Here is a 21,981-nt window from a genome sequence, read left to right on the forward strand (position 1 = left end):
GAATTTGCCACTGACGATTCAAACGCGAGTTTTGAGCAGTGTAGAGTAGCACTTGTTGTTTGTCATTTCTCCGATCACAAATGCAGACATGGTTTTATGTTTACGCGGCGCGTTGCAACGCAACGTGTAAAAAGACGGTATAAGTCATTATAATCCGTAATTATGTCCCCACTGGATGCAACAAATGCCTCGTTTATAATGGGTTTTAATGTTTTTGTCTCATCGCTCCGCCTGAAAATCGACGCGTTTCAGAAAGGCGGGGCATAGAGGAGAAACAATAATGTACAGTATGTGGAAAATAATATGTTTTTTTAACCTTAAACCGCATAACCCCATTTCATTACACCAAATACACAAAATAATGTTCTTTTTAGCAGAATCATATGACCCCTTTAAAGAAGTGTCTTATATCCAATAAGGCTGCATTATTATTATTATTATTATTATTATTATTATTATGTACAGAAATATTGTGAAATTGTATTATCATTTAAAATGATTGTTTTCTGTTTGAATATATTTTAAAATGTAATTTATTCCTGTGATGGCAAAGCTGAATTTTCAGCATCATTATTCCAGTCTTCAGTGTCACATGATCCTTCAGAAATCATCCTAATATGCTGATTTGCTGCTCAATAAACATGTCTTATTACAATTATCAATGCTGAATACAGTTTTGCTGCTTAATATTATTTAAAATAAAAAAAAACAATTTAAAATATAAATGTCTTTTTATGTTACCTTTGGTCAATTTAATGCATCCTTATTGAATAAAAGTATAAATTTCTTTAAAAAAAAAAAATCTACTTCTAATAAAATTGGAATTTCCATGGGCAGAAATAGTATAATAAGGCGCAATCCATAATAAGCCTAATGTAGATTAAAAAAGGAGGCATAATTGCAGAAATTTAAATAATCACTGCACACGCTATCTCAACGTAATTATTACTTGGGGAAAAAAATTACAGATAGTTAGTGAGCAAAAAAGTTTCTGCGCTGATAATTTGCTTCAATGTTTCAAATACCATAGCAATACTTATTCACGCCACCCACAGAAAGTCACAGTATCAAAACTCTTCACAGATCAAAAGAAAGAGACACTGGTGTCAGAGAGAAAGTGAAGATATGAAGATGAAAATCTGGCAGCTTGTCGGTCATCCCTACTGACACAGATTTCTGCAGCTGCTACACATTGTGAAAATACCGTGATAGCCTGTGAATGAAATGTCTAACACTATATTAACTGAATATCACTTGCTTTTCTTCACTCTTTTAACAGCTCCTCAAATTAGCACTCATTAACTAATGAGACTTGAAACATGCCAGACATGTTGCTAACACTTTTAACTCAGAGGGATGACAAACCCTGTCTTTGTATTATCAGAGTATGTGAGTGGTGCAGAGCCCGATATTGCCTAAAGCAATGATGTTTTATTTGTAAGTTGGAGTATTGGTGTTCTCAATCCCTCCAAATCCACTCCAATATCTCTCCATCATGGATATAACGCAGAGCTATACTGTATGTGAGCAAGAATTCATCAAGTGCAAAACAGTGATTATGGACTAATAGCTCAAAAAAAAGAAAGTATTTATACAAATACAATAATATATCAATTATATTATTTTAAATTAATTTAATTTATAATACATTTTTTTTACGCATTATTAAAATAAATTTAGATTTATAATGAAAATAATGTAAAATGTTATGATTTATAATTTAATGTATTTTATTATCAGAAAGGCATTGACAGAAAAGTGTGAAAAACCTGTGAAAATGGTCATAGATTTGTTGGTAATTCTGCACTTTTTCGTGATTGTGTACTCTATTCACATCATATACATCCATTTTCCAAAAACTGCACTTATTTCACTTATAGTACTAGCAGTCAAAAGTGTGGAATAATTAAGATTTTTACATTTTTTTGAAAGATGACTTATATGTTCACCAAGGCTGAATTTATTCGATTAAAACATTACCATTAAAATCAGTACCATTGTGAAATATTATTACAATCTAAAATAACTGTTTTATAATTTAATATATTTTATATATAAATTATATAATATAATTTATTCCTGTGATGTCAAAGCTGAATTTTCAGCAGTCATTACTCCAGTCTTCAATGTCAAATGATCCCTTTCCCCCCAGGATCCTTGATTAATAAAAACGTTCAACAGAACAGCATTTATTTGAAATAGAAATCCTTTATACCATAAATTTCCTAACTGTCACTTTTGATTCATTTAATGCATTCCTTCCAAATAAAAGGAGCTGCAGTGGAGTGATTACTGAGGGGGAAATTGCTGTCATTCTGCTCCACTCACATACTCTTTCTAATACTATGTTAAATCAAAGGTGTAAACAAAAATAGCAAACAGGTTCCACTCTTTCTTTCAAAGGCATCAGTGCACCACTCCAAATTGGTTTCTTCACAGTGAAAGATTTTGACTGACCTAAAATTCCCTTCACACTGCCAAATACCAACACCCCGCCCCCCAATCCGGCCTCCCCTCATCAAGGGCTCGGCCATAGCTCTTGGCACACAGGCAGGCAGTAACAGAAGCTCACTCAGGCAGAAGTTTAGTACATTTAGCAGAGTTAGCAGGCGCTGGGTACAGGAGTGGGCATGCAGTTTCTCACCTATGTACTGTCCATTGAAATACCCCTCACAGTCACAGTCCTCTGTAGGGAGGCAAGCAGGGAGAGAGGGAGTGAGCAGAGGAGACCAGGAGAGAGGAAGGAGGGTTGCAGAACTACAGTTACACAAGCAGGTTCAACAGTTAGGCAGGCAGGCAGGCAGGCAGCACATATTTCAGTAGTCTGTGGTGGGCGTGGCCAACCCAGGGGTTTGTAATGGAATATAACATCACCTGAGAGCTATAGACATTATATGAAAGAAAACTGGAAATATTTGTAGTGTACTCAGTAATTTTGTGTTTCTGTTGCACTGGCCATACAGGACTTACACTGACACCTAACAGTGTTAATGTAGTATTATGCAAAAGCAAAATGTGTTGGTCTCAACAAGACCCCCATGAGTTGGTTAGCTACAATTGAAACAGTTTGGGGTCAATAAGATTTTATTTATTTTAATTTTTTTATTTATTTATATTTTATTTATTTATTTTTTGACAATAAAGGCATTTATAATGTTACAAAATATTTAAATGCTGTTTAATGCAGTTAAACATTCTATTTAGCAAAATAATGTACTGTATCAACGTTTTCATAAAAATATTGAACTGTGCATTAATAAGAAGAAGAAATGTTTCTTGAGCATGAAATCAGCTTATTAGACTCATGTGACACTGAAGATTGAAGTAATGACTGCTGAAAAATCAGCTTTGCATCACAGGAATAAAGTACATTTTAAAATATATTAAAAGAGAAAACAGTTATTTTAACATTTATTACACAATATTATTGTTTTTACTGTATTTTGGTCAAATAAATGCAGCCTTGGTGAGCATGAGAGACTTATTTCAAAAACAATAAGAAATCTTACAGACTCCAAAATTTTAAACAGTAGTGAATATTTAGATATTTATTTTTATTAGGCTACTGATGTTACTGGAGTCTTCATCTCCAGTGTACATGATTTTAAATTATTTATTTCAGTATAAAATACAAGTATTACTGAGTGCACCTTTAGGAAGAGAATAAAGAAAGGATTGAAGAAGAAAAGTGACGTGATGTTTGAGATCTCAGAACATTAGTTGATAGTGTATTAAAGGAAGACTTGATAAGGGAAAAGATGGAAAATGGAGTGAAGTGAGAATCTCAGGAAAAAAAAGGCCAGGACCTCTAAAGTGGAACGGGCCAAAAGCAACATTAAGGGAAGATACAGACGTTTGATTTTTATAAAACTAGCTACTTGTCATGCTAGGTTCATTTTATATGAGGCAATAAATTTTGTGTGATTTGTTCCTCTAATGCTTTAAAAAAAGTAATGGACCATCAAAGTATACCTTATTCCTGGAAAGTGTCATGCATCAAAGCCTCTCTCTCATTGAATGTGTGTGTGTGTGTGTGTGTGTGTGTGTGTGTGTGTACAGTAGAACAGCAGTTGTCTCTGTCCAGGAATTAATAGATTAGGTGACACACTGGCCTAATTTCATAATCATTGTGGAACCAATACAAGTGTGTTGTGTGTGTATTTGAGGGTGAATGTGTGAACTCAGATCTAGAAGACCCACCTTTGTCACATCCCTGGTCATCTGGTGTCAGCAGTAATAAGAAAAGGAAAAGATATCATGACAAAAGAAGCCAAAACTGCAGACTTCATTTACTCTGAATTGGAAAAGATGCTACACTGGCCCTGAAGTTTATTTATTAAATAGAGAGTTTCATAAATTCAATCATTCCCACATCTTGCAGGTCAAAGTGTGTCCAGCAGTGAAGACCCACACACTGATGGAGTAATTAAGGAAGAAGCAGAAGAGGAACAGATATAATGCACATAATGAGAGTCTCTGAGAGAGAGCAAGTGAAAAGGGTGCATTATGCATTTTGCTAAACTGTAGATGTGTCTGTTCTCTTTAGATTAGTGAACATGAAGCATTTGGTTGGAGCTCAGTAATCACCTGGCCACTTCACACAAGCACACACACCAGCAAATTATGCCTCCCGTTAGTCAACACTGATTAATAACTGAAGGGGTTATCCGTAAGGAAGGAAGAATTACTGAAATACTCACAGACAGCTTTATTTGGAGACTTTGAGCTTTGAAGGGTCCCCAGTTTTATTCTGTAGGCTAACCGCCTGAGGGGAAAAACCATATGGGGAGAACTTCAAACAGTGGAAAAGCATCAAATCGCTTGACAATAATGTTTTGTACTAGTCTGACTGGATATTCCTGTCTCTGGAGCCATCAAATATACTATTAAGCGAGATCAAAAAAATTCAACAGTGAGAAAAAAATGCTCCCATTCTTTGCATGAGAGTACACTCTTAAAAATAAAGGTGCTTCACGATGCCATAGAAGAACCTTTTTGTCTAAATGGTTCCATAAAGAACATTTAACATCTGAAGAACCTTTCTGTTTCACAAAAGGTTCTTTGTGGCGATAGAAGGTTCTTCAGATTATAAAAAAGGTAAGAAAGAGATGATTCTTTAAAGAACCTTTGACTAAATGGTTCTTTGTGGAACCAAAAATGGTTCTTCTATGGCATCGCTTAAAGAACCTTTTGAAGCACCTTTATTTTTAAGAGTGTATAGCTAAGATGCAACCCGCTGAGATGAAAGAGGGGACAAAAAGGCAGGCTGGCCAATCTATGTCTAATAAAACCTACAGGGAGAATAATTTAAAATTAATTTTATTGATTTAGCCTAAAGGAAACCACAGCTTTCAGAGACTGTATGTAATTTGCAGCTACTAACAACGCTAATAATGGTGCAGCAGCCACACTGTTCATATAAACCTGATTCACAAAATACTTAATAGCGCTGTTATTTAGAAACAGAAAACTGTCTTTTTACACATTGAAGCTAATTCTGTGGTCATGCTACAATTGTGTTTAAGCATTCCAGGTTATCTTGTGTTAAAACATTTTTTTAGCTGATGTTGGAAAATAATCAAAGTGTGCTTTATTGTTTTGAATGTGCACTTCAGTAAAAAAGAAGAAAAAAATATATATAATACAGATGCTATATTATTAATAAAATTAAATGCCACTTAAGTGTATTTAAAGATATTTTTTAAAGTGCACATTGTAATAATGTTTAATTTAAAGGACATTTTATGTTTTAATCATCTTTTGTTTTTAAAGGAGTACACATTTTGATGTGTTGCCTAACATACAGTACAGTACTTGATGATCATTTTTACTGTAGGTTTTATACGATATTACATTTAAAGTTAATATAATTAAAATGTACTAAATTGCAACTTCATCATTACAATTTCAGTGGGGGGTGGGTGAGAAGGCCCCTGTCAACCTATGGGCCCTATGCACTCACCCTTTTCCCTACACTAACGACACCCCTGCTGGTCAGTCTAGGTTAAATGGTACAAGTAGCTGAGTAGTTTGTTTGTTTATTGATTGATTTGATCGATCGATTAACTAAAATATGTCTTGATTTCCTGCAAACTAAACAGCTTTAAGGTAGTAGGGTGTGTGTTTTTTAGATGTTTTGTCTCACCTCTCCTGAAACTGTTTGGATGGGATGAGTCCTGCACGCAGGTTGCAATCTCCCACTCTCTTGGCCTGCCACCACGTCTGATCACCCTGACTGACCACCTGCAGGATGTCTCCTCGTTTAAACGGAAGCCCTGCCTCCTGACATGGCGTGGCTTTGTCCTCCAATGGAGTGTAATCAAACAGCGCTCGCATGTAGACCTGAAGAAAACACATGGTATGAACAAGATGCAAACCCAGTGAACAAGAGAAAAAACTGGAGAGATGCTGGACTGATTACTGATAAATTACTAGGTTTTATGCCGTTTTATAGTCAATTACCTTGCTCTCTTTCAGCTTGTCCTCATCTTTGATTGCTGGGATGATCTTCAGTGTGATAGATCCTTGTGATTGAGACTAAGAAAGAAAAAAAAAACAGTTAAATTACTTATCTTATTATGACAATAAACAGGAATGATTATGGTTTGATTTTATTAGGACTGTCAATTGATTGAACTTTTTTTAAACAATGAATTATATGATATTACAATTAATTGAACTGTTCACAACCAACATTTGCTGAGAAAAAAGTGAAATAATATTATTATATTATATTACATAAGATAATTATAATAAAATGATAGCAAATACATTAAATAGGCAAAGAAAATAAATATATTTTATAGACACATTATATGGACCAAGAATTTTTTTTTTATATATTCTTTTATGTTCTACAGAAGAACAACAATCGTACATGAGGACAAGAACAAAAGTTGAAAGAGTAAATGATGACAGGATTTGCATTTTTGTGTGAATAAAATGCTTTGATGATAGGAAAACTCTTTTTATTTAGGAAGCAGGAGTTGTTAATTCTGTGTTTATGTGTCTTTTTTGTTTTTTGTTTTTGCAATGAATTATACCAAATGAATGTGAAGGAGGTCTAGGAGAATAGTATTACCAGTAGTTGACTGATCTCATCTGGTCTCTTGTGCATTACAGAGCTGCCGTTGACCTCTCTCAGTTCATCACCGACATGCACCAGACCTGCGGATAGAGGAGGACTACCTGATTTACAGATTCACTACCACATGTTCAAGCTGTACCTGCTGTGTGTGATCCATAATACACTTTATAGGCGTAGTTCAATGAATTTTTAATGACCAAATAGATCATTCCCACCACACACACACAGACACACACACACTATATTCCCATGGCAACAGCTGTGGTCAGGTGGTTAGTGAGTCTGTTTGATTCCCTTGATTGAGTCTCTGGAGACTCTCTTTGACCACAAAGATGGGCCATGTGTCATTGCAGCAGACATGCAGTCTAGTGCTCATCACAGAGCGAGGTAAAAATAATCATATCTAGCACACTCAGTAGAGGTGCAGGATACTCAGACACTTCAATGGGTTTAGAGACGAATATAACCTTTGAAGACTGGACTGGTGTTCCACTGATATACTCAATGGTAATTAAAAAAGATTCTCAGGTGTATATTGGGGCATGGAGTAAACCGAGACCACAAGATTGAAGACAAATTCTTTGAAGTGTCACTCACCACTCCTGTCTGCAGCCCCTCCTTTCATGATCCGAGCCACAATCACGGCCCCTGTGGAATCATCCCGCCGAATAGTGGCACCCTGAGAGATAGAAAGAAACAAAAAGAAGGTTCAACTGCAGAGTAACACCAAACAACAACCTAAAAATATATGATGGATCAAAATGCTGATGGACCAAACTGACTTGTATCCTGAACTTTTATTTAAATGTAACTTACATGTATTTCCTTTAGTTGCCAAGGCAACATTTCTTATTTTGTTTAAGTATTAAAGTTACTAAAACTGAAATAAAAATAAATTAAAACCAAATAAAAATATATTGTAAAAATCATAAAAATTACAACAAGAATGCACAATGACATGGCAAAACTACAACTGAAATTTAAATGAAAACTGAAAATGTAACAATAAAATCTATTCAAAATATTATCAAATAGTATAATAATCTATAAATAATACTAAAATAACAGTTCAAGAGTCACTGTATTTGTGCAACTGGCATTGTTTATTTCTCTTACCAGCGGCTCTTTGTTTTTGACTAGGCGGACAATCTTGACAGACTCCTCATCTAGTTCATCCTCAAAGTCATCGGGGAGAGGAGGCAGCACTGGGTCAAAGTTCTTCTGCGCCACCGTGTCGTGAACTGACAAAACCGCCTACCAATGCAGGAGGGATAGGAGCTAGATTTATCTAGATATCTAGATTGTGTTTTTGACTAACAGTTATCATGAAGGTCTAACAGTAAAAATATTGTTTGTACCTTGAGATGTGGTGATGTCAGCAAATGTAGCAGCTCTTTTTCCTCAGCACTCATTGGTCCACTTTGCAACTCCTCTGCCACCTACCAATCAGTGATAGACGAAAATCAAAGCATTTAACAAGCTATCAAATAGCTGACTTTAAAAACAGGCTTATCATTTTATCAAAGAAAACAATTCAAAATATTATAAATCTTTACAATTATATACACTACGGGTCAAAAGTTTGGCATAATCGCAGCTTTTTTTTAATCTTATGCACACCAAGGCTGGATTTATTTGACCAAATAATTAAATAAATAAATGAACAGAAATATTGTGAAATGTTATTACAATTTACTTTCAACTGTTTTCTGTTTTAATATGTTTTATAATGTAATTTATTCCTGACTGTTCAGCAGCCATTACTCCAGTCTTCGGGGTCACATAATCCTTCAGAAATCATTCTAAAAACAGGAATATATTATATTTCAAAATCTATTCAAATAGAAAACAACTATTTTAAATTGTATTCATATTTCAAAATAATGTCAAATTTATTTAAAAGTTTTGATCCAATAATTGCAGCCTTGGTGAGCATAAGTGGCTTCTTTGAAAAAAACATTTTAAAAAGTAATTATTCTGAACTTTTGACTGTTAGTGTACATTAGAATATTATATAAATGTTATTTATGTTTCAAAATGTGGCACATTTTTTTCAATTGTTATTTGTTAAATAAATGATTATTAATATTTTAGATTTTTATTATAATTTTTTTTATAAAATAAAAAAAGAAATTATGGATATTTTTTTAGCAAATTTGTCCCTGGAGTATGGCTAAATTAGAGGCACACCAAAGTTGCTGAGTCAAACATTTTAGGGTTTCCTCATTCCCCCCAGATACCATTAAACTCTGTTCTCATATATTATTGTAAAAAAAAGCCGCATTAATCTTGCTATGACAGACTGCAGCACTTACATCCTCTGCCAGAGTGGAGGCACTGTGGAGAACAGGGGTGGGGCTCTGCCTTTCGTACTGACGCAACTTCTCATGGATCTAGCAAAGACACGCACAATGCACATGTATACAGAGCTGGAGATGATTGGTCTCTAACATATTTGCGGCCATACCTTTTAAAATAAGCTAAGGTAAATCATACATGCTGTAAATATATGGTGCAGCATATGTGAGGTGAATTCAATGCAAAGCCATGCATTAATGACACACACCTTCATCAGATAGCTGAGACTCCTCTCACTGAAGACATCCTTGAGGAAGACCATGTCCTCTTTGTGATTGGCATCTGGATGCAGCTGTGAGGTCAGCAGGGCAAGCGTCTCATGCAACCCTACATACGAACAGGAGATCAGAGTGAGTGTCAATATTCTGACTATACATACATACAAGTGTGTTTTTATAGATGTGCAGCACACCTGCTCCTGCAGAGAGGACTGGCATGGTTTCTTTCATCGATCAGGAAGGGGTTGACCTAAAAGAGAGATTATCTTTATTACAGTACCCCAAAGTCTGACAGTGTTTTTACATTAGTTGGTTTTTGGGTTTACGGTAAAGGGATAAAAAAAATAAACATTTGCGATAATAGCTTAAAGTCTAATTAGGCTATCATCTCGCGAGATAACATTAGTTTATTATATGTTTAGCTTCCCCTTGTTTACAGCACGCAGAACGAACACAACGCGAGCCGTGGTGTTCAATTCGCGAACAAATGACTCCTATGAACAGGTTATTTTTACTAACTCAGTGAATCATTCAGAACTGTGACTTATTTGCAACTGACTCTCTGACTGAGCCGCATGTTATTTTTCAATTCGATTCGAACAGAGAGAGATTTGAACTGTTTCTGTATGTGTCTACTGAATGATTGTTCATATGACGGTGTAATTAAAGTTATCATTTCATAACAGATTTTTGATGTAATAAATTAGTAAAAATATTCTGAAACTAGAAAAAATCCTAATTTATAGATCTTAAATTGTAGTTTGTTTCTTTCATCCGAACACATACTGGAGCAGTGATGTCAAAAGGTTGTTGAAAGGTAAACAAGCACAAGCTCTGAACAACCATATTAAGCAACTCTATTTGTCAAGACAAGACAAATTTGCAACTGCTACTGAACTGAATTGAATCAACATTGAACTGGCTTGAGCTGAATAATGACACTATTCTTTTCTTTAGAGCTCCTTATAGCTGAATTGAATTTTACAACATAAACACTGTTATTTCCCCATTTATTAATGTGAATCTGCTTTGAAACAATCTGTATTGTATAAAGAGCAATATTGATAAATGTCAAAAAGCAAATCCAACTAGACCAGGGTGTCAGGATTCAGACACATAAAAACATGTCACAGATGACCAAAAATAAACTCACATAGACCACGGGCCTATGATACCACTGGTACACTAGTTTTTTAAATAATAACCATGTTCAAATTACCTGTTTTTTGTTTAATCTACAATATCATTTATGTCCTTTCAATGTATTTTTTCATCTACCATCTACAAACCCAATTCCAAAAAAGTTGGGACACTGTACAAATTGTGAGTAAAAAACTCTCCTATCGTTTCCTCAAGGTTAGTAATCAGTTTAAATGCCTGCAGTAGATCGGTTCATCAATATCCCGTCATGACTTATATTTCATATCATCTTACTGAGTGTGCTATGTGATATGATTAATGAATATTCAGCCATGATAAAGTGCTAGAATAGAGGGGAGAGAGTGACTGGAAGAGATGAATGATGCTGTTCTGTTGGTGCCAAGAGCAGGAACACAAAGCTCAGAGTGCTGCCACAACTTCCTCTTTTACACTATCTCTCCCTCACACACGCTCCCAAAGCAATTCACAGATGCCATACTTTCAGTGTGCCTAGTGAAACAGAAATAGCATTTCCACAAGCACTGATCCGTCTAGAAAAAATAGAAACTTTGCTGCAGTTTTTCTTCCACGTTTTCTTCCATTCAACATAAGGAGGGTTGTAACATGTTTTATTCATTGAACCAGTTAGAAATGAGCTGCAGTGAAGTTTGACACTTTGTATAGACTGAGAGTTTAGCATGAAGATGGACATGTTGATGGACTTGTTTTTTCTGTTCAGCACTTTGGTCCGCTTCGCTGTGTTTAAATGTGCTATATAAATCAAATGTACTTACATGTCAAGACTGAGCAATGAGGGCAGGTGAAGCAGAAGAAATTTGCTTATTGTATATATGAACAAGCTCATGCTTATTTAGGGAGCTGAAATTAAACTAAGCTACTAATCCTAATTGTGAAAAGAATTAGAACATCTGTGACTGTTCAATGTAGTGACACACAATATAACATCAATTGCATTTCCTGCTGTGCCTGTTGAAAAATATATATGTATATTCAAAATACACGAGTCCAACATAACAAGCCATGTGTTATTGCACAGTATGTGTAAAAATATGGCAAATCACAGAGCGATTTACTCATTGTAAAATTTTAAAAAGGTGATGATAGATATCTGCAGGCACCTATAATACCATAAAACTGCATTCAATTCTCAGAAATATCAGAAGAGTGAATGTGAGAGATAAACTAATAATCCCTTCATGGCTACCACGGACAGAAATTCACAGTTATTTTTGCTCTGAAGAATGATGTTGTAGCGTCTGGAACACTCCAACACACAATATATATTTTGTTAGCTAGATTTCACAAATACGGGGCCACCTGCATACAGACAGAGCTGAGGTCCGGGCCCTGACTCAGCAATTGGAGGGGAGCTTGGCTTGGTTCGGAAGGAATTTGAACGGTCCTACCGACTGCGCATAGACTTGGGCAGAAGACAGCCGGCTGAGTGTCGGTCGCCAGCAGTGCAAGCCCTCCACGCCTGTGCACCCTTTCCTATACCAACTGTATGTGTGTGTGTGTGTGTGTGCGTATGTGTATGTTAGACCGGCTTAATGTGTTTATGTAGTATGTTAGACTAGTTTAAGTGTTTATGTAGTTAATAAAACCTTACTTGTATCACACTTGACGTGTTCATTGTTTACTCATAACCGGAGTCAATAATCATGCAGATTTACGTTACAAACTTATAGAATTGTACAGTAAGAAAGTTATTTCCTTTAACCAGGAAATTAACGTTCTTAGAATTGACAAGACGGTTGACCCTGAGTGGTCAGCTAAATATCTACAGTGGATCTAAAATATGAATAGTTAATTATAACTAGTTATGGTTAATTATTCATATTTCCCCATGAGCTAATCCGCTACAATGTCTTTCCCACTTTATGGAAAATAGCTTAGTGAAATCAATACACGGGCATATGAGGTGTGTTTTTGTTGTGTGTGTGTGTTGTTAAACAGTACAAGTTAATATTGAGAAAAATGGGGTTTGGTGTAAGACAAACATTAAATGATAAATATACAGTCTATCAGTGGAGAAATTCCAGATGTTTTAATGATTTTGGAAAGTAATTTATAAAATAAGTGATTTATTAATTTATTCCACACATTTTTACGTGATATATTTTTTCAGGATTCTTTGATGAAAGAAAGTTCAGAAGAACATAATTTATTTAAAATAGAAATTCTAAATGTCTTTACTGTAACTTTTGAACAATTGAATATGTCCTTGTTGAATAAAAGTATTAAGTAATTTTTTTTATTATCCCAAACTTTTAAAAGGGTTTATATACAGTACATTATTTGTGTATGCGTATATGTTATACAGTAGTGCTGCATTTTATCAAGAATAATATCTTATGTAGAAAGCCAGTGTAATGTTAACGTTGCATGGCTTGTTCATAAACCTAAAAAGACAAATATGAGCTTTGGCATAAAAGCATGAACACGTCATCATGTGTGCTATTTCTGTCTAGAACAGCTTAGAGTCCTTTTCGGGTTTTGGCTTGGTTCTAAGGAAACCACACACACACATACTGAGAAAGACCTCTCTGCAACCTTATTGGCTTTGAAAGTCTGTTTAGGTCAGGCAGTCTTCAGCAGATAGTACATCTATTTGGCCTTCCTAATTCTTACGGATGTGTGCTGAATTTCAGAACATCAAATCCAATCTGGTTGTTCAAAACTTTAAGGGTGTATAAAATACATTTAATGATGTTAGGTGAATGGTGCTGTCTGCCTGCTGTATGGAGGATATTTACTGACTGAGACTCTGAAGGGAACCAGAGCGAAATATGTAACCAATAGGGTAGCTTATGTTTCTTAGGCCACCTGCACAAGGTTCATTCATTTGAATATGATTTAATATCTTAAAAATAATTTGAAAACAGTCTAGTTTCAATACGTCTTTCATTCTAAACTTCAGATTCTTCTTAGATTGAGCTAGCTTTAAATGGAAACTGTAATTTTTGTAAAAAACTTTCACCAGTCCCTGTTTTAGGTTAATTCCTCTGAAAAGTGAAACACTGGCTCTGTTGTGCCATCAAACAATTAGTCATTGTTTGAGCAGCAATTTGACATGTCAGCTTCTTGCTTAACCAATAGTCTGATTTCAGGACGGGACATTTTGTTTTTTTCAGCAGTGGAAGACAATTGCTTGACAAGTGCAGCTTTACTTTTTTGTGTTGACCTATCTTAATAAAACAGGAAAGTTGAATGGGATATACACCATTTGAAAGTTTGGGGCTGATTTGGTGCTCAAGAAACATTTCTTCTTATTATTAACAATGTTGAAAACAGTTGTGATGCTTAATGTTCTTTTGTGAAAATCAAGAACTTTTCTGTAATATTATAGATGTCTTTACTGTCACTTCTTGTTAATTTAATGCATCCTTGCTGAATAAAGGCATTCATTTAATTCATTTCTAAAAGTTTTTTTTAAAGAGTTTTGAATGATACTGTATCAGTGGGCTTATCCCTTTAAAAATAATAATAATAATAAACAAGCAGGTGATTTGAAGTTTGTATTGGGGTTTTATATTCTATAGAGCACAACATTTCGAAAATTTAGGAATACACAAGAGCTAACACGTAAGCTAAAAGCTACAAAACTCCAAATTTGATTTCATTGGGTTTGTTAGTTAGCTGATGGTGCCTGTGACTGATGGGCGAATAATCATAATGAACTATTTGCTTACACAGCTGAAAGCAGATGTAGAGCTGCTTGGCATGGGATTCGGCTCCTTTAAACTTTTATACTGGCGAAGGTATTTCAATCAGGTTATCTAAGAAATGGATAGGTTTTCACAGAAAGCATGTACAGGATTGTTAGAGGAGTTTTTATATCCCCAAGATGAATTTTTATCCAGTACCGGTGAAGTGCATGTGAGGTCTGAAATAAAGTTATGACCTAGACACTTTAAGATAAAATAACAATTATAAGATTTAATAAACTTACTCGCAAGTCTGTGCACATCTGCTTAACATTGTTATTTAGTAAGATTTGGTATTTGTTAGGCCATGATATCATCTCCTTGTTTCAAATAACAAAGTTTAATCACACGCATCAATCCTCTATCTAGAACAGATTTTGAATCTGCATTTTTCAATTAAAATGCTAGTATTTAAAAGGGGAAAAAAACTTAACTTTGTGTTTAAGTACACTGTAAATAAATTCTGTAGTTTTTACAAAATAATTTTGGCAGCTGTGGTTGCCAGAATAATTTTGTAGAAAATACAGAAAAACTGTAAACACATTTACGGCCAAAAACTGTAGGTGGTAAAAGAGAAAGCCACATGAAGAATCAAAGCTCATCACAAGTAGCTTTGCCACAAGCAGAAGTATATACTAATATATAGAAGGTGCACAGAGTCATTCATGCAAACACAAAACACCATCATGGTAACTGTTACGTATCCGGTCCATGAACTTCTGTCTGCTAGCCATCAGAGGTCACCCTTTCCACTTCATTGACTCTCGCACTACACTGTTGCATATCACCCCGGACGACATATCCCATCATTCATTACACTGATTGCACACAGCACTGATTGCACACAGCTGTTTCATATCACTCACTCACTACTTAACACTCATTCTCACTCCTTTCTGGCTGCCGAGTATTGTATGTGCATATCGCTAGTTGAGATAGCTACGTTACGGAGCCTGCTTTAGTTTCTTAGTCTTAGCCTAGTCTTGCCTTGTCTGTTTTTCTCGGTTTCTGATCTTTACCTGTGTACCTGGATTTATCCCTCTAGTCTCGCCCTGTTAATTCTGTTCGCGGATCGTTGACCCACGCTAGCCCTAGGATTATTCTTGTGTCTTGCCCTCTATATACCTTTTGCCATTGTCTGACTCTTGCCTGTCCTTAACCATGTCTGTTAATAAAGCTTTGCACATGGATCCGCATGTCTCACGCTAACACGTAAGCTAAAAGCTACAAAACTCCAAATTTGATTTCATTGGGTTTGTTAGTTAGCTGATGGTGCCTGTGACTGATGGGCGAATAATCATAATGAACTATTTGCTTACACAGCTGAAAGCAGATGTAGAGCTGCTTGGCATGGGATTCGGCTCCTTTAAACTTTTATACTGGCGAAGGTATTTCAATCAGGTTATCTAAGAAATGGATAGGTTTTCACAGAAAGCATGTACAGGATTGTTAGAGGAGTTTTTATATCCCCAAGATGAATTTTTATCCAGTACCGGTGAAGTGCATGTGAGGTCTGAAATAAAGTTATGACCTAGACACTTTAAGATAAAATAACAATTATAAGATTTAATAAACTTACTCGCAAGTCTGTGCACATCTGCTTAACATTGTTATTTAGTAAGATTTGGTATTTGTTAGGCCATGATATCATCTCCTTGTTTCAAATAACAAAGTTTAATCACACGCATCAATCCTCTATCTAGAACAGATTTTGAATCTGCATTTTTCAATTAAAATGCTAGTATTTAAAAGGGGAAAAAAACTTAACTTTGTGTTTAAGTACACTGTAAATAAATTCTGTAGTTTTTACAAAATAATTTTGGCAGCTGTGGTTGCCAGAATAATTTTGTAGAAAATACAGAAAAACTGTAAACACATTTACGGCCAAAAACTGTAGGTGGTAAAAGAGAAAGCCACATGAAGAATCAAAGCTCATCACAAGTAGCTTTGCCACAAGCAGAAGTATATACTAATATATAGAAGGTGCACAGAGTCATTCATGCAAACACAAAACACCATCATGGTAACTGTTACGTATCCGGTCCATGAACTTCTGTCTGCTAGCCATCAGAGGTCACCCTTTCCACTTCATTGACTCTCGCACTACACTGTTGCATATCACCCCGGACGACATATCCCATCATTCATTACACTGATTGCACACAACACTGATTGCACACAGCTGTATCATATCACTCACTCACTATATAACATTCTCACTCCTTTCTGGCTGCCGAGTATTGTATGTGCATATCGCTAGTTGAGATAGCTACGTTACGGAGCCTGCTTTAGTTTCTTAGTCTTAGCCTAGTCTTGCCTTGTCTGTTTTTCTCGGTTTCTGATCTTTACCTGTGTACCTGGATTTATCCCTCTAGTCTCGCCCTGTTAATTCTGTTCGCGGATCGTTGACCCACGCTAGCCCTAGGATTATTCTTGTGTCTTGCCCTCTATATACCTTTTGCCATTGTCTGACTCTTGCCTGTCCTTAACCATGTCTGTTAATAAAGCTTTGCACATGGATCCGCATGTCTCACGTCTCGTCAGCCCCGTAACAGTAACACACAGGATACTTAAATAATGTATTAAACTTTCATTAAACAACAGAAGGTGTAACATAAATCCCAAATATACATAACTAATAACAAAAACTATTAAAAAACATGATTATTTAAACAAAATACATTGATGGAATGGAAAACATTGATTTGTTATTTTTACTTCTAAAAACTGTCAAATTAACAGCATTTTACTGTAAAATGACATGAAATGTCTGGTTAGATATTTTACAGTTTTTCCCTGTATATAGTACGGGAACTTACTGTTAACCTAACCTGTTTTTTTCCCCGTAGTGTTTTTACAAAATTTTACAGTTATGCCATTGTCTGACTCTTGCCTGTCCTTAACCATGTCTGTTAATAAAGCTTTGCACATGGATCCGCATGTCTCACTCTCGTCAGCCCCGTAACAGTAACACACAGGATACTTAAATAATGTATTAAACTTTCATTAAACAACAGAAGGTGTAACATAAATCCCAAATATACATAACTAATAACAAAAACTATTAAAAAACATGATTATTTAAACAAAATACATTGATGGAATGGAAAACATTGATTTGTTATTTTTACTTCTAAAAACTGTCAAATTAACAGCATTTTACTGTAAAATGACATGAAATGTCTGGTTAGATATTTTACAGTTTTTCCCTGTATATAGTACGGGAACTTACTGTTAACCTAACCTGTTTTTTTCCCCGTAGTGTTTTTACAAAATTTTACAGTTAAAATTACACTTATTTTTTACAGTGTATTCATTAACATTTTTAACATAACATCCAAGGCTCCCTTGGAAGTTTGATCAGAACCACTGATCTATCTAGAACAATACTATGACAACAAGTGAGTCTTTATTATTTAGGGCTTCTGAAGATAAAAGTGATGCATATTGATGACATATTAAGATTTTATACCAGTGCCAAATGGGATTTATGAATAACAAGCTGACCCTGGGGCTGAAATGTCAGCGATCACACAAATTCACCTTTTGTTACAGATTAGAAAGACGACAAGATATCTGTAGACATCTGTTTGAATGTTTTCCTGGACCATCTTCAAAACTTGCATTGATCATAGAGGAATATATGTTGCCTGGAGACTACATCATGTTAGAATCATTATTTTGCAAGCTCAAATTCATTAATAGTTCAACTGCCTGTTGTCATGAAGCAAACTCAAACACGCAGTGTTTTGGCACAAACAGCATTTCTCTAACCCTGCACCCACTTCCAAACAGATTCAGACCATTAGAATTCAACTCGCAGTGACCTAATTCTGTTTCTATTACATTGTTGCAGGAACACATACACCTCAGACAAAAAGTGAACAAATTGATGGACTCTTACTATCAATAATGGAAACAGATCGGCTTGTTTTCCTCAGCACTGTTGTGAACGCATCAGTACTTTCTTCTCTACTCGTATGCCTAATGCATCCTTACTCTCTCTCTCTCTCTCCCCATTACAGTCTTTCTCTTCCTCTGAATCTCTCTCTTCTCCATCTGCAGTGCAGTACTGATTTGCACATATGCCACTGATTGGGTCCGAGAGAAAATAAGGCCCCTCTAGATGAGATAATCACCAAAACACACACATACAATCGCACACATGATCTCATGCAGTGCATGCTGGGCCTGGCTTTGTGTTTAGCTCTGTATAATGAAGCAAATGAAGGTAATAGAAAGGAGCAGCCTACCTCTGACTACGTCTTCCTCTCTTTTTTTCTGTGTCTCTGGATCTGTCGTTCCCAGACGGTTGCCTTACTGATCCTTTCACCGTGACTCTTCCTCCGGCTGCCGCCCCTGCCGTCTGTCCCTTCTCTTTCTGTCTCTCTGTGGTTCTCTCTCTTCCACACACACTCAAACCCCCTCCCCTTTCCATCCTCCCTCCCCTCCTACCTCCTCCCCTTCTCTCCTCCGTTCATCCAGTATCCCACAGCTAGTCTCTCTCTCTCTCTCTCTCGCTCTCTATCAACAGAGACACAAGCAGGTGGGTGTTGTAAGACATGCACGCAGGGGTCGTGTTGCCTCCAGTGGGCATCTCTCCCCCTCCCACCCTCTGTGTCTTTTCTTTTTTCTCTATTTAGATTATTGTGTTCACTTGAGCAGCTCTGAAAGCCTGAGCACTCATTCACTCACAGTCAGATGGAAGACATGGAGGTAGAGAAGGAGAAAAGAGTCTCCCCATCCCCATCCCCCTCTTCTCTCTTCCATGGGCATGCAGCATATTTATATGTGAGTGTATGTGAGAGTGTTGCTGTTTCTTTGTTGTGCGTGTAGATGGATTAATCCACAGTCCAGAGCTCAGAAGTTTAGTGTGGTTCTGAGATGTAGTGTGGGTATCATCTCTGGTGCAGTAGGGTTCAAAATATGAGACCATATCGAAAATCTTTTTTATCTAAATATAAAAAAAATTTTTATTAAACATGGGCATGAACAGAAAGTTTTAGAATCTTGTTTGGAAATAAATAAATAAATACACAGATAAATAAACAAATAACTAAATGTAAAAAAATGAACATGATTCTTTATTGTTTAGGAATCAAATAAAACTGATTAACCTATAAATTAATCATTTAAATCTGTGACATTTATCATGTTCTTAGCAACTCTTATACAAATACTGAATTGTTTTTTCATTTTTCTTTAAATCTTTTTTTAAAGTTTCTTTCTTTTAAATTGTCTAATTTGTGTTTAACTGATTTGTCAGTCACTGATGTTATCATTTGTAATAAAACAATTCTCATTTAAAAATCGTCAATTTATGAAAGCGTTTGAATTAAAAATGGATCTTTTTAATTGAAATCTTATTAAACTGTATTAAATATAAAACTGATAATATAACTTTAAATGAAAAATGTATGATTAAATGTAAATGTTAAATAAATAATGAAAACGTTTAATGTATGTATAAATTAAAATATATACTTAATATATACTAAAGTCCATAAATAGAGCTCAAAGTATCATGTTAATATGAAGTAATTTTCTGTATTGAGTTTTTACTGGTATGTTAACCATATTTAGAATTTCGCTTTGCATTTTTTTGTGATTGTAATGAACTAGTAATGAACAATTTTGCATTAAATTAAAAAATAAGCCTTTTTACAAGTAAACTCAGTGTATGTTTGAGCTCAGATATGTGATTAAACTATAAGCCATCTAAAACAATTTTATAACATGAACATGATTATAACATCAACGTACCAAATTCTACATCATTAAATAATAAGATTAAATACAAATGTGGATAGACTTGCTAGTAAGCCTCATCACTGCAGGAAACATGAAGTCTTAGATAAATAACAGGCTTATAGGTTTAAACCCACCGTGTGTTTTTGATAGGGCCATGTGGTTTTTTCTGACACAGTAACCTTGCATAAGTAATATGGATGTTCTTCAGTCAGAGCCCCTCATTAATGGGTGCAGGGGTCATCATGGGTTGAAAGGCTTGTTTTGGGGCTTCTGTCTAATTAATTCAGAGACATCTGTTACACCTGATCTGACTCTAAAGAAAAGATTTACAAGATCCCCTCTGTCACACGTGCACACACACACTCACAGGGCATAAAAGGTAATCTTTCTTAATGGCCGTTTTCCCAGTATATCTAAATGTGACTATTTATGTGTATGTTGTTTGCTCTGATATGGACAGTATTTTTATTTAAAAATTATTCAAGTACTTTCCGATTTCCTCTGACTAACTTTTCAGAATTTAACACATTAATGATTTTATAATGTTGTTATCAAATAAAACAGATGCTATGTTTTTACTACTTTACTACTAAAAAAAAGCTAATAAACCAACTGTCTTTAACACTTACAAAATATAAATACTGAAAAACATAATAATTTCAAAAAGAAAAAAAATGTGCAAATGTGTACAGTATATGCACATATGGAGGCATAAGAACAACTGGACAAATTGTAGATAACTACGTATATCGTAATAATTAATTTATTTCCTTTCAATATACAGAACAGGATGAATCACTTTGTCCAATGAGCTTTTTCTTTTTTACAAAAGCTTTATAGAAAATATCCCAGTTACACATAAATAAGTATATATATGAAGCAAACAGACAGCTGAGTAAACAACATCATGTTCTGATTTAAATAAATATAATTATTGGCACGACTACAGAGGAGACGGTTCTCAAGAGACAGTTGAGAACTTCTCATCATTGCATAATTCTCCTATTCAAAAGACACCATCGCAGTCAGGCACAGAGATCAATTTCTGGTGGCATGCATTGTCCTGGCATAAAATAAATAAATTCTTTGGAGAAGATATCGACCAAAACTTAACTGAATGTATCGGAAGCTTTCTGATAGATATAACTTAAAACACACACACACAAACAATAGACACCAGACATGACATGCTCTCTCCTACAAAGTGCAGTTACTGTCAGAATATAGATTAGATGCATCAGAACTACTGGATTACATTGCATAATCTACCTTTATTGCTTCCACAGATAAGATTTTTAAATAAAATGTGCCAAATATGGTTATATTATATACTTTATAATTACGTAATATTAATTTTTGAGTTGAAAACCACAGTAACATATGCATGATCTCTGTCATATAACAAAACTCTGAATATAAAATGTGCAGACAAAACATAAGAAGTGACTAAACAAACAAACAAACAAACAAAAAAACTGATAAATACAGATACTGTATCAACAGATGAGTGGTTGAGTGTTCATCTAACATTGTCATACACAGAACACATTGTCATACACAGAACATGTTTGTCAAGCTTGTGGTGGAAGAAACCCAATCATCAATGCACTTTTAGGAAGTGAGCATTTTATCCTGGGTGAAAGAGATTTGGAATAAAAACTGTAAAATACACACACACACACACACACACACACACACA

The 21,981-nt window shown here is 35.1% G+C and overlaps 1 protein-coding gene across 3 annotated transcripts in view; it reads right to left on the reverse strand.

Moving 5' to 3' along the window:
- Positions 1-19,042, reverse strand: part of LOC107591370 (MAGUK p55 subfamily member 3-like) — a 25,977-nt gene extending 6,935 nt beyond the window's left edge. The window contains exons 1-13 of one of the 3 annotated variants that reach the window (XM_016280524.1): positions 18,785-19,042; positions 9,858-9,913; positions 9,654-9,772; positions 9,403-9,480; positions 8,446-8,526; positions 8,204-8,341; positions 7,685-7,766; positions 7,082-7,167; positions 6,463-6,537; positions 6,146-6,342; positions 4,701-4,765; positions 4,201-4,221; positions 2,645-2,686 (exon numbers count right to left, since the gene is read on the reverse strand). In XM_016280524.1, the coding sequence (XP_016136010.1) occupies positions 2,645-2,686; positions 4,201-4,221; positions 4,701-4,765; positions 6,146-6,342; positions 6,463-6,537; positions 7,082-7,167; positions 7,685-7,766; positions 8,204-8,341; positions 8,446-8,526; positions 9,403-9,480; positions 9,654-9,772; positions 9,858-9,894 (1,021 nt within the window). In that variant the 5' untranslated portion in view covers positions 9,895-9,913; positions 18,785-19,042. The remainder of the gene's footprint in view (positions 1-2,644; positions 2,687-4,200; positions 4,222-4,700; positions 4,766-6,145; positions 6,343-6,462; positions 6,538-7,081; positions 7,168-7,684; positions 7,767-8,203; positions 8,342-8,445; positions 8,527-9,402; positions 9,481-9,653; positions 9,773-9,857; positions 9,914-18,784) is intronic. The other 2 variants (XM_016280531.1, XM_016280540.1) reach the window with 2 other exon arrangements.
- Positions 19,043-21,981: the final 2,939 nt, after the last annotated feature.

The sequence above is a fragment of the Sinocyclocheilus grahami genome, unplaced genomic scaffold (genome assembly GCF_001515645.1).
Source record: "Sinocyclocheilus grahami isolate Dianchi unplaced genomic scaffold, SAMN03320097.WGS_v1.1 scaffold9.1, whole genome shotgun sequence".
NCBI lineage: Eukaryota > Metazoa > Chordata > Actinopteri > Cypriniformes > Cyprinidae > Sinocyclocheilus > Sinocyclocheilus grahami.